General features: G+C 40.9%; 1 protein-coding gene across 2 annotated transcripts in view; it reads left to right on the top strand.

Annotated features, from left to right (window-relative positions):
* B3GLCT (beta 3-glucosyltransferase) overlaps window positions 1–12,937 on the top strand; it is a 236,501-nt gene that overhangs the window by 16,936 nt on the left and 206,628 nt on the right. For both annotated transcript variants that reach the window (XR_012016201.1, XM_072795553.1), the window contains exons 3-4: window positions 7,218–7,257; window positions 12,813–12,922. Coding sequence is in view for 1 of the 2 variants with exons in the window: in XM_072795553.1 (XP_072651654.1) it covers window positions 7,218–7,257; window positions 12,813–12,922 (150 nt within the window). In the remaining variant the exon portion in view is untranslated. The remainder of the gene's footprint in view (window positions 1–7,217; window positions 7,258–12,812; window positions 12,923–12,937) is intronic.

Here is a 12,937-nt window from a genome sequence, read left to right as displayed (position 1 = left end):
TTTAATTTTAAAGAATTTTCATTCCAGTTTAGTTAATATACAGAAGTCATATGGTTTCACATGTACAATGTAGCAATTCAACAATTCCATGTATTACTCAGTGCTCATCAAGATAAGTGTACTCTTAATCTCATTCACCCATTTCCCCTATCTCCCTACCCATCTCCCCTCTGGTAACCATCTGTTTGTTCTCTATAGTGAAGACTTTTTTCTGTTTCTTGTTTTGTCTCTTTTTTCCCCTTTGTTCATTTGTTCTTAAATTCCACATATGAATGAAATCATATGGTATTTGTCTTTCTCTGACTAGCTTATTTTGCTTACCATCATACTCTGGCTCCATCCATGTTGTTGCAAATGGAAAGATTTCATTTTTTTTTATGGCTTAATATTCCATTGAATATATACACCACATCTTCTTTATTCATTTAATGATGGCACTTGGGTTGCTTCCATAATTTGGCTATTGTGAGTAATGCTGCAGTAAGCATAGGGATATCTATCTGTCTATCTATCTATCTATCTATCTATCTATCTATCTATCTATCTATCGTCCTCCTTTTGAATTAGTGTTTTTTATTCTCTGGGTAAATACCCAGTGGTGCGGTTGCTGGATCATAAGGTAATTGTATTTTTAGTTTTTTGAGGAACCTCCATACTGTTTTCAATAGTGGCTGTAAACAGTTTGCATTTCCACTAATGGTGCATGAGGGTTCCTTTTTCTCTTCATCCTTGCCAACATTTGTTTCTTGAGTTTTTGATTTTAGCCATGAAATGTGTTTCTTAGATAAGACTTGAAAGTCAAAAACTCTTTGATTCATTGGCTGTAGAATGGATGTTGTGTCAGCATGCATGAAAATAACATTCATCTCATTGTCTCCATCAGAACTCTTGGGTGACCAGGTGCATTGTCAATGAGCAGTAATATTTTGAAAGGAAATTTTTTTTTGAGCAGTAGGTCTCAACGGTGTGCTTCAAATATTTAGTAAACCATGTTGTAAACAGATGAGCTGTTATCCAGGCTTTGTTGTTCCATTTATAGAGCACAGGCAGAGTAGGTTTAGCATAATTCTTAAGAGCCCTTGGATTTTCAGAATGGTCAGTGAGCATTGGTTTCAGCTTCAAGTCATCAGCTGCATTTGCCCCTAAAAAAGAGAGTCAGTCTGTCCTTTGAAGCTTTAAAGCCAAGCATTGACTTCTCCTCTGTAGCTATGAAAGTCCTCAATGGCATTTTCTTCCACTAGAAGGCTGTTTTTTCTATGAAGAACCTCTTGTGTAGTGTAGCCACCTCCATTAATTAACTTAGCTAGATAATTCTGGATAACTTGCTATTGCTTCTATACCAACATTTGCTGCTTCACCTTGTACTTCATGTTCTAGAGCTGGCTTCTTCCCTTAAACCTTGTGAGCCAACCTCTGCCAGCTTCAGACTTTTCTTCTACAGTATCCTTACCTCTCTTAGCCCTCACAGAATGACAAAGTTAGGGCCTTGCTCTGGATTAGGCTTGGGTTTAAGGGAATGTTGTGGTTGCTTTGTTCTTCTGTTCAGACCACTCAGAATTTCTCCATATCAGCAAGGTTTCTCTTTCTTATCATTCATGTGTTCAGTGGAGTAGCACTGTTAATTTTTTCCAAGAACTTTTCCTTTGCATTTACAACTTGGATAATGTTTGGTACAAGAGGTCTAGCTTTCAGCCTATCTAGGCTTTCAACATGCCTTCCTTCCTAAGCTTAATTTAAAGTGATTTAAATTACTTAAATCATTTAAATCACATGTGACTTTTCCTTTCACTTGAACACTCAGAGACCACTGTAGGGTTACCAGTTGGCTTATTTCAGTATTGTTGTGCTCAGGGGCTAGGGACCCAGAGAAGAGGGAAGGAGATGGGGAGCAGCCAGTTAGTGGAATGGAACACACACAACATTTGTCATTGATGTTTATAATCTTATATGGATGCAGTTCGTGGCTCCTCAAAACAAATACAATACTGACATTAAAGATCATCATAACCACATGTAATCATAATGAAAAATTTGAAATATTATGAGAATCATTAAATTTTAACACAGAGACACAAAGGGAGCAAATGCCATTGGAAAAATGACACTGATGGACTTGCTCGACAAAGGGCTGCCACAAACCTTCAATTCGTAAAAAACACAGTATCTGCAAAGCATGCTAAAGCAAAGTGCAATAAAATGAGGTATGCCTTTATAGCAGAGAAAACTCACCCTCAAAGAAGTTACATGATTTGAGTGAGGTCATGTGGCAATTAAAAGGTGAAGTCAGAATCTAAATTTCCTGAATCCTTGTATTTTTTCACACTGTAATTTTATATTATGTAACTTTGTGCATTATAACATGTATGTGTGTTTGGCAGTAATAAAGCTTATTTGTAATGAATTTAAAGGGCTACCTAAGTGATATTAATAGGGAATTAAAACTTTGCGCAGTGAATTGAGAATTGTAGCATATACTTTCAAGCGTAGGTTCTAACTCACCTTTTTAAATAGGGAAATATATATATCTGTCTTCTTAAATATATATACACACACACAAACACATATATGCACACACATATATAAATATATATAGAAATAAGGTGAGTCTTGTATCTTAGTGTCATCTTTCATGTAAAGGTATTAAAGTCCTTGAAAAGTGTCCTTAACCCCACCTGCAATTAGGCCATGGAGCAAAAAAAAAAAAAAAGCCATTAATCCCCTGAGGAGAGGCAGCGATAAAATGTCTACTATAGACCATACCTGAGACTGGGAGCTAGAGAAGAATTAATTTGTCTAAGGTCGCCCAAGGTCTGTAGATGAACCTGGAGATAGGAGTTAAGGCTCTTAACAACAACCATGGTAATTTGGGATTATCATTAGTTGATTGCCCATGAGGGCTGGTCTCCCCCATGCTGCTCAGGAACAGCCACCTTCTGTCCCCCTCACCTCACTGCTGGCCTTAGGGGCCCAGGCAGGGCTCTCTCTAGAAGGCAGACAGCCCTGCTCAGGGAGGGGGGCCCACCCCATGTAATGTTCAGACTCCCTGGTTAGCATCAGGTGGCTTCACATCCAAATTTTGGGTGCGGCCAGTGCCCTGTTGTACCTCCTGGGGCCTGCCCTCTGGGCCAAGGTTCCTCTCCTAGGTTCCTGGTCCCTGGCACTGACCTGGACTCTGACCTAGCTCAGCTCTCAGGGGAACCTGCTCCCCGCCCCGGCCCCCCACCACCCCCTGGCTTATGCTTCAGGCTGTGATGCTGCCTCAGCCATGGCCATGTATGTGCTTCAGCTTGCACTTTTGCCTGTGGTGGCTTATGACATTGTGCCCTGGGTGATGGAGGGATAGAGTTGGACACTGTGGTTCACTTCCCTTCTCTAACACTGATATGCTGTGGGATTGACTCACCTTCACTGTCTTGGTTTCCTCATCTATGAGATGGGGTGATCTAATTCAGAAAAGCTGTTTTGAAGATTATGTGTGTGTGTCCATCCCTTTAAACAGTGCCACACCCTATTTAAATGTGTACCTGATACGACAACAAGAAGTATGTTACTCAGCCTTGCAAGAGGAACTTTAAAAAAATCAAAAGTAAAAAGAAGGACAATAGACCTTACTGCTTTTTATCAGTTAAATTTCTTTTATGGTGTTAGTTGACTTCATATGAAATAGATGATGATCATGATGAAACAGAGCTGGATTTAACAACTATCGAGCATTTTCTTCAGGTAGATGCTATCTATGCTCAACATTTTATTACTAAATGAAACTCCCACAGCAATCTTGTGATGTAGGTCTTCTAATTGTTATTCCCGTTTTACAGAAGAGAAACTGAGGCGCTAGTTAGTAAGTGGTGGGGGCAGAATTAAAACAAGGACCAGCTTTTAGCTGAGTCCATTGATGAACACATCTTGATCAATTCTTTTTTTTTTTTTTAAAGACTTTATTTATTTATTCAGGAGAGAGATTGAGAGAGAGAGAGTGAGAGAGAGACAGAGGCAGAAACACAGAGGGAGAAGCAGGCTCCATGCAGGGAGCCCGATGTGGGACTCCATCCCGGGACTCCAGAATCACGCCCTGGGCCGAAGGCGGCGCTAAACCACTGAGCCACCCAGGGATCCCCTGATCAATTCATTTTATTCAACATCGGGGGGCGGGGGGCAGTTGGTTGTTTGCGACTGGGTACAAGATGCCATTTTACTTCTCTTCCTAAAAGATTTTTTTAAAAAAGATTTTTATTTACTCATCAGAGAGAGAGAGAGAGAGGCAGAGGCAGAGACATAGGCGGAGGGAGAAGCAGGGTCCATGTGGGGAGCCCCACGTGGGACTCGATAGCAGGTCTCCAGGATCACGCCCCGGGCCAGAGGCAGGCACTAAACTGCTGAGCCACCCAGGCGTCCCTTAAAAGATTTCATATCAAATTCTTTTGAGGATGTCTTGTCTTTTTTTCATGGAGGATTTGTAAATGAGGCAGTACATATGTGGATTGTGAATGTTGAAATCTATCGTGCCTTAATAAATAAAACCTGTACCAAAGGGTGATTTGGATTTGTCTTTTCTCAGCTAGGGTAAGAGCTATTTGTGGGGTGGATACATGAGTAAGAAATCTCTTTCCTATCTGAATAACAATTCAGTTGACTCACAAAACTTTGACAGTGAGCACATTTTGACTGAAACTGATAGTCGGTGTAAGAAACATGTGGCAGCAGAGATAATAAAACAAACCACGTATTTCTTCTTAGGAAGAGCTAAGCATTTTCACGAGGGAAGCTGGAGACAGAATTTTAAATGTCCTGTCAATTTGTTCATTTAGTCTAATTTTCTTTCTCAAAGGGGAAATTGCCCAAGACCATTTTGGTTCCATTCAGTTCACTTAACCATTCTAGGATGTTTTACTTTTACAGTTTACAAATTGAGCCGTTCGCAATTGTTAATCATTTCTGAGCTATTGTTTTCAGCCAGTTGGAGCTGCAGGGCTTAATAACAAATGGAAAGATTTGTAATTTTGGTTGATTTTCTTTGGTTTCACAAAGAGATGTGGTAGGAAGTCCAGTTGGTTTCCAGGGTAAATTAGGAAACAAGGAGTTGAGGGTATTTTTTAAAAATCTTTCAGCTTATTGCTAAAGGAGACTTTTGTTGTGGGTATCACTTGGAGCTCACTCTCAAGTGTGCTTTCTTCTGATGCATATTTTCTGAAGAATACCTCTGGAGAAAGACGGCATACATTATCACTTGGATGTGCAAAAAGAACATTGGAAGGAGCTCAGAAGACCTAGATTTTTATCCTGGTTCTGTGCCTAGAATGACTGTTGGACTTTAGGCAAATCCTTTACCCGTTCGGAGTCTCCATTGTCTCATTTGTAAAAGGGGAGCATTGGTTTACATAATCTCTAATGCTCTCTCTTTTTAAAAACATTATGGTAAAATAAACATAACATTAACCATAACCATAACCATTTCTAAGTGTACAGTTCAGCAGTATTAAGTATATTCATACTGTTGTGCGAACAATCTCCAGGACTCTTTTCGTCTCACAAAACTGAAACTGTCCCCATTAAACAGCTCTCAATTTTCCTTCCCCAGCCCCTGGCAACCACCCTCTACTTTGTTTTTATGAATCACATTGTGCTGTAAGTGGAATCATACAGTATTTGTTTTTTTGTGTCTGGCTTATTTCACTTAGCTTGAGGTCTTCAAGGTACATTGGTGTCATAGCAAGTGCCAGAATTTCCTTCCTTTTTAAAGCTGAATAATATTCCATTGTATATACACTATATTTTCTTTACCCACTCCAATGCTATTCTTAAATCTAAGCTTTCAAATTTTCCATGATCCTCACTTCCCAGCCAAAGCTGTGGCCTTGAAAGGAGTGGGCAGCTTGGCCAAGGGGTGGGCAGCAGGTTAACGGTGAATGCTCAGCGGCATTTCTGGTTTCTGAGGCTGGCGCTTCTTCTCCGAGGGCAGACAGACTGTGGAAGATGCAGTGAGTCGATCTGTGCTAACTTATGATGGTAACCTGACTTTGGTTCAGCACAAAGAAGTGGCTAGAGCATTCCAGTATTTTTTAGTGGGCTTTTCCAAAAAGTCCATGTTTCATTAGGATTAAGTAAAATGTCACTTGATCCTGAGGCACAACAGATCAGTACACCACAATGAGGTTCTCCTCTGCTCGGTGGTATTTCTACTCTTGAGACAAAGATAATGGCAGGAAATGCTGCCAAAGGTAGACGGTGTTCTATGTTTCCCTCTCTATCCTCCCTGTCTACCGTCATGATCCCTTTGGCATTCTGAGAATTTACATCTCTGTGTGGCTGCATCTTGGCTTGGAAGCTGTTCCCCATTTTGTTGGTAAAGGCTCATGAATGCATTTCTTGTTGCAGCCTGTGAAGAAAACTGAAGGATATTTGCCACTGTCCAGTTGTTATAATTATAGTGAATGGCAGTCAGAAGCAGAAAAGGGCAATTAGAGGGAAAATTCTTTTGCTGGAGAAGACAGGGAGGATGGCAGATTTAGTGGCTGACACTTTGCACTTTGGCAGAGAAATCTTTTATGAGCCCCTCCCCTAATCTACTCAGGATCAGGACCAGGTATTTCTGTGCCCACGTCTGGATTTCTGTCTTCCAAGCTCTGTAGCTGTGAGATGCTTTTTCTGTGCTCGTGAGTGCTCCTGAGCCACAGGCTGCCTGCTTCCTCGGGCTCTGCTGAGGCCCCCGGTACTGCTCCTCAGGTGGAGGAGCACATCATGGTGATGTTCTGGATGGATGACAGTGTGTCTGAGCCCACAAGATGATAAATACCATAATTAGTGGAGCTCATCTTCATGAGAAACACACTGCCAGCATTGATACTGTTTGTTTTGTTTACCATGCTTTTGAATTCACAGGATTTTTAAATGAACTCACCCCAGAACATTGTGAACCAGTTAAGAGTTACCTTTAGCTCCATCTTACCCAGGAGGAAAGAGGCTCAGTTCAATTAAGTGACTTGTCCAAGATCACATAAGAAAGGGGCAGCCCCGTAGAAGGCTCCTGTCATGATGCAGAAGTGTATCATCTCTGCTCGCTCCCCCATACATTTTGGTTTGTTTCTTTAGGGAAGCATTGCCAAGCTCTCCTCTTCACCGTTTTCCCCTAAATGTTACTGTGTACCATGCATATTTATTTGGTGTTTTGCTAGCTTTGTTACATAGATTTATCTTTTGCTCTTTTGTCCAAAATACAGAATTTGGAGAAAAGTGGTGTCTCAAGGAAAAGTGATATAGGTAAGTAATGTTTTTTTTTTTTTTTTTTTTTTTTAACTTATGAGTATATACCCAGGTATATATTTCTTATAAATTATATTTCAGTGAAGTGAATTTCTGTTTCTTATTTTATTTATGAGGTAAATATCCTTGGGCAAATACATGTTCCATCTTGGGCCTGACCCAGCATCTACCCTCATGAAGACATGGGGAGAACACTTTTCAGATTGACATGGTGGCATGTGATTTGTACTGGACACAACTGCCAATATGTTAGATTGAATTCATTGACCCTCATTTATTGAGTTTCCAATTAGGGTGGATGACTGCGCCAGGTGGCCACTGTAGGGGCGATGGGGATGAGTAAGACACAGTCTCTGTCATTAGAGGCCCACACTTAGTGGGAGAAAAGGACTAACCTCTGCCTGGAGCCAGATTTTCTACATGTTGACTTGCAGTCATCACTTTCCCTAGAGATCAGCTTACCAATCATATCAGTCAAACTCATCCTGAGAACCCTAGTACAGAAGCAGCTTCTTGGATCTTTGTAGACATCCTGTAGTTTCCCTGGCCCCTCTGTACCCTTACTCATACTCCTTTTCAGAAGATTGTAAGCATCTTCAAAAATGTGACCATGAAGTCACAGTTGTTGTTACTATTGTCATTTTCTTATGAGAAAAATGCCGCAGTGTGTTGAGAGGATAAAGCTGGTGTCTCCTTGGACAGTAGAGAAAGGGCACATTTTCTTTTGTAGGCTTTCCTTTCATAAGCCTGGGTTCTATGGAGTCTAGAAGGCAGGAGAATGACCCTGGGTTTTTTGGGAGGATAGCTTGTGCTGGGGTAGCAGGCATGCATGCCTTCAGCTCTGAGACTGGCAGATTGAAGGAGCCTTGTTGGTTCATTGTCTTTTCTTCTTTATATTATGACATCCTGGATGCTCAGCCACTCCTCCCCACGTGGAGATGTTCTCTATGCAGCCAACATTTGTGATTTTGGGTGTTTGTATGTTTATTTTATGGGAGCTTATGGGGTTTCTGGGGCTCCTTATAGAAAATGATTATATTTTACTTTTAAGGAGGAGGTGGAGGGGGGAACTAAAGAGGGAATCTTAAGCAGGCTCCACCTCTAGCATGGAACCCAATGTGAAGCTTGATCTCACCACCCTGAGATTGTGACCTCAGCCAAAATTGAGAGTCAGACACTAACCAACTGAGCCATCCAGGTGTCCTGAAAAATCTGAAAATGGTGATTAAATGAACTAATGTTGCTAGTCTGGGATATGGGCTTTAAAGTACCAAGGGGAAGTTACCAGAATAAGTAAATCAACATTCTTGCTATTTGACTTTTATCAGAAGAACTGCACACTGATTCCTCATCAGAAAGACAGCAGCAGGATGGAATCCATGTTTGTAAATTACCTCTGACCAGGAAGGATTAGCACTTAGTAGGGCATTTGGCACATGATAGGTGCTCAACACCTGAGAAATAGAGAACCTTTGATTTCTTTCTCCTTCAAAGAATTATTATTTCTCCTTTAGGGATCTTTCCTAACCACTTCCTTGGTTCTGTCATCTTTTCATAATACTCTGCTGCTTACTGTTGGCCTCAGAACCATACGGGTTCTTTCCCAGCCTTGACTGATTTCTTTACCTTCCCCTTCTGGCCCATCATATGCCTGATTGTTGTCAGGCACTCAAGGTATGACCCATTTATTGCCCATTCCTGGAGGAGAAACAATGACCATCTGTCTTGAGTTTTTATAGTGTTTTCGTTGGCAAATTGCAGTGTGTTCAGAGAGGTGTGACCGACGTGATAAGGAAATAGGGGGATTGTCTTATTTAGCTCAGTTGACTGGGCAGCAAGAGCTTGAGAATCAGAGGCTGGAACAGCATAGGCAGAGAAGACTGCCACTAAGGTCAGTCCTGGGGTCTAGACTCAGCCAGAATGTGATCAGTTAGGGAGAGCTCAGGATGTCTGTCAGACAAGTCTTTCTTGGAGCTGAGATGACGAACATCAGGAGTTTGAGTATATAAACAGTTTTTAGCACCTAACTGTGCTAACTTGTCCCTCCCAGTCACCTCCCCGCCAACCCCCAGAATGGAGGTGGGGCTGGATGGCTTCTCAGTGATATTGTGTCATTCATTATTAATAGGGTTTTAGGAACTGGGTTGGGTACACCCTTCCTCTTTTGCCTTATCACCAGTAACTGCCCCATATGGATCTTATTTCTTAGCCATACTGTCACTGTTTTCAGAGCCTTAATTTCACTTACTCTCCCAAACCTTCACTGTTCCTTCTGTCCCTCAAACTCCTCTCACCTCTTCTCTGGGCATCCCCAGGACAGTGTCCTCATGGCTTCTTCTGGGAACTCCCTACTCCTTGGGGTCCCGGATGGCTCTGTGGCCCTACCCCAGTTTGAAAGCTTTTAATCTATAGATCCATTCTCTTAGTGTGGCACTTAAATCCTTCACAATCTGATCTGGCTGAGGCAGCCTCCCTCTCTAACTTTATCACTGACTGTTCCCTTCATCTTTTTCTCAGAAATGCCTGACAGACTCCCCCGGTCATCTACTCCTGATGCTGCAGAGAGAAGGCAGGCTGTGGGCTCTGTGATAACCCTGCTTCCTTCTCTGCCACCCTCTGTGCCTGAGTCTGCAGATAATTGCTGCATTTTAAAGGAAACTCAGGAAATGCCCCTTTCCAGAAACCCTCCTTACATTTGCTCCCCCTCTGTGCTTCTCTAGTTCCTCTGCTTGGCTTTGTGTTGTGAGGGCTGCCTTCTGAACTAGGCTCAGGCTCTTACTTGCTGGGACTGTGCAGCCTTGCACAGAGCTTTGAACTCAATGCAGATTTAGAGATGTTTGCTGGACGAGTGCTCATAGCTCACGTGATCAAGGCATGATGATTTCTTAGTAGCAGAAAAAACAAATACAGCTCAGAGCATGTGACTCCAGTCTAAGCAAAGGGGAAGAATTGACTTTTTTCCTTCTTGTAAAGCCTCTTCCCCATGTGGAAGAACTGTTGTTTTTGTGGGATCGGTGAGAGTTTTGCTTATCTGGTAGAAGAAAAGGCAGAAGTTGATTGCTGCAGAATTAACCTTTTGACAGATGGATTTGCTCTTTTAAAAACTCTATTATGAATTATTTTGAACATACAGGAAGCTACAAAGAGTAATGGGCATCCACGTATCTACCACCTAGTTTAAGAAATATAACATTCCTAACATAGCTGAAGCCTTTTAACTATGATCTTAGTTTGGTGTTTATATCATTCTCATGTAATCTTTTATATTTTCTGGTCACATATGATATGGTATGTATATATATATATATATATATATTTTGCATTTATATAGTATATATCCATCTTACATATATTTGTGCTTATCTTCTCACAGACCATTGATTTATATGGTTATTCCTTTGTAGCTTGTTGTTTTTTTTTTTTTCCCAATCTGTAGGATTCATCTATAATATCCACCTGGATTGATGCATCAAGTGCTAGTTAATTTCCATTGCTGCGTAGTATTCCAATTGTGTATGTTGTTAGTGGATATTTGAGTTGCTTCAAATTTTTTCCTTTTATACAATCCTGCTGTGAGCACTCTTGTTATATATCCTTTTTTTACAGGTATGCAAGTTTCTCAAGGATGATTAGTAGGAGTGGAGTTTCTGGGTCATTGGGAATGTGTGTCTTCAGCTTTATTAAATTTTGCAAAAATTATTCTCTGAGGTTTATTTATTTCATTTCTAACAAAAGTAAGTCTTTATAACTCCTCTTTTGATATGTCACTTAACAGCAATGTTTCAGATAGTAGATAGGATATTACATTTCTGTTGAAATTATCACTTACTTGTTTAAGTCTTATCTGTGTGTCCTATTTATAGAGCCAAGAAACTGATTTGAATTAGGTAGGTAGGTAGGTACGTGGAATGTTCATATTTGTATAAACTCCTACAGGAAAATAATTAGGTCATATTCAGTAGGTTGTTGAGCATTTCCTTTTAAATTTTTTATTAAGTTTTAACCAAAGAGCATTTTGGATTATTTTTAGGATCTAGATGGCTCACTGTGGAGCTATTTGTTGTATGAATATTTGAGTGAGTGAATAAATGAATGGAACTATGGAACTGAACATAGGAACAATAAAATTTAAGGAATAAAATTAAAACCAGGTTACGTCTCTGAATAGAGGTATTAAAGAGAAAGGCACATGGTAGGGGGCAGGTCCCCACCATTGCTGTAAGCCTGCCTGGAAGCTACAGTTTATATGAAGTCTGCCTTCTGCCAATGCCCCTGTCTGGTGGCAGGCTGCTGACATGATGGCTGTTTCTATCTGTTGCTTTATTGTAAGCTCAGAACCTAATGTGTTTCTCCATTGTGGGGACTGAGCAACCCTCTTTGCTGTCAAGCAAGTAGTCTTCCCTGGTCAGGTGGGCCTAACATACTAGGGTTTACTTTTTGCTAGCCATTGTGAGAAAGCTGGCCACCCTGAGGTGAGTCCCTAGGGGGCTAGTAAATACTGCCAGTGTTGTTGTAGATGGGCTTTTATGCAACACTTCATGTTGAAGCCCTGCTCCTATAGAATTGTGGCTGTTTTCCTGGAGATAACACTTAATTCTGGCTAGGTGCCATGGTAAGTAGAGTAGAGATTATTGAGTTATTTATTTGCAAGTACTTGTGACCTAATGGGTCAGAAGCAGTCCCTGTTGAGTGTCATCTTAAAGAGCCATCCAGAACATTCTTGAAGTCATGTATTAGTTTGCTAGGGCTGCTGAAATAAACTACCACAAATTGTGTGCTTAAACAATAGAAATGTGTCTCACAGTTCTGACGGGCAGAAGTCTGAGATCAAGGTGTGGGCAGGGTTGATTTCTTCTGAGGTTGATTTCTTCTGGCTTGTAGATGGCTGTCTTCAGTGTGTGGCTTCACATCATCTTCCCTTGGTGTATCTGTGTCTAGATTTCTCTTTTTGTAAGGATACCAAGTATACTGGGTTAGGTCACCCCCCCCCCCCCCCCCCCCCCCCCCACTAACAACCTCACTTGAACTTGAGTGCCTCTCTGTAAAGACCCAGCTCCAAGTAAGGTCACATGCTGAAGCCCTAGATGTTAGGACATGAACATATGACATTTGTGGGGTTGGGGCGGGGGACACACTTCAACTCATAGCAGGTAATAGTGCAGTGTAGGATTATGTGTGAGTTGTTAGGCGGCTAGTTGCAAACAAGATTTTCAGCTACTGGGGAGACTAGCATTGTAGACACTTTCCTACTTTCTCACATTTACAGTCATCTTTCGACAGATGTAGGAGCGGATTCACAGTTTGCTACCACAGATTTGATCTAGTACAGTGAGCTTATTTACTTGCTAACTTCTAGGAAGGATGTTTCAGAGATCAGTTTAAAAAGAGATTTTTGTTGCTATGATTACATTTACATTGATTTTTTTTTTCCCCTTAAGAGTTTATGGCCTGAAGGCTTGCCTTACAGCTTTTTTTTTTTTTAAATCCATTTTTAAGTTTATTTCAGTTGTTGAGAAATAAATACCTGAAAGCTTTTTTTCCTTTGGTTCTAGATTTAAAAGGAATTGTATTTGTCATCCAGAGTCAAAGTAATTCTTTTCATGCAAAGAGAGCGGAACAGTTAAAAAAAAGCATCTTAAAGCAAGCAACAAATCTCACACAGGTATGTAGTGATGGC

Source organism: Canis lupus, chromosome 24, assembly GCF_048164855.1.
Source record: "Canis lupus baileyi chromosome 24, mCanLup2.hap1, whole genome shotgun sequence".
NCBI lineage: Eukaryota > Metazoa > Chordata > Mammalia > Carnivora > Canidae > Canis > Canis lupus.
The sequence above is the reverse complement of the archived record's forward strand: the minus strand, read 5'-3'. Positions and strand labels throughout refer to the sequence as shown.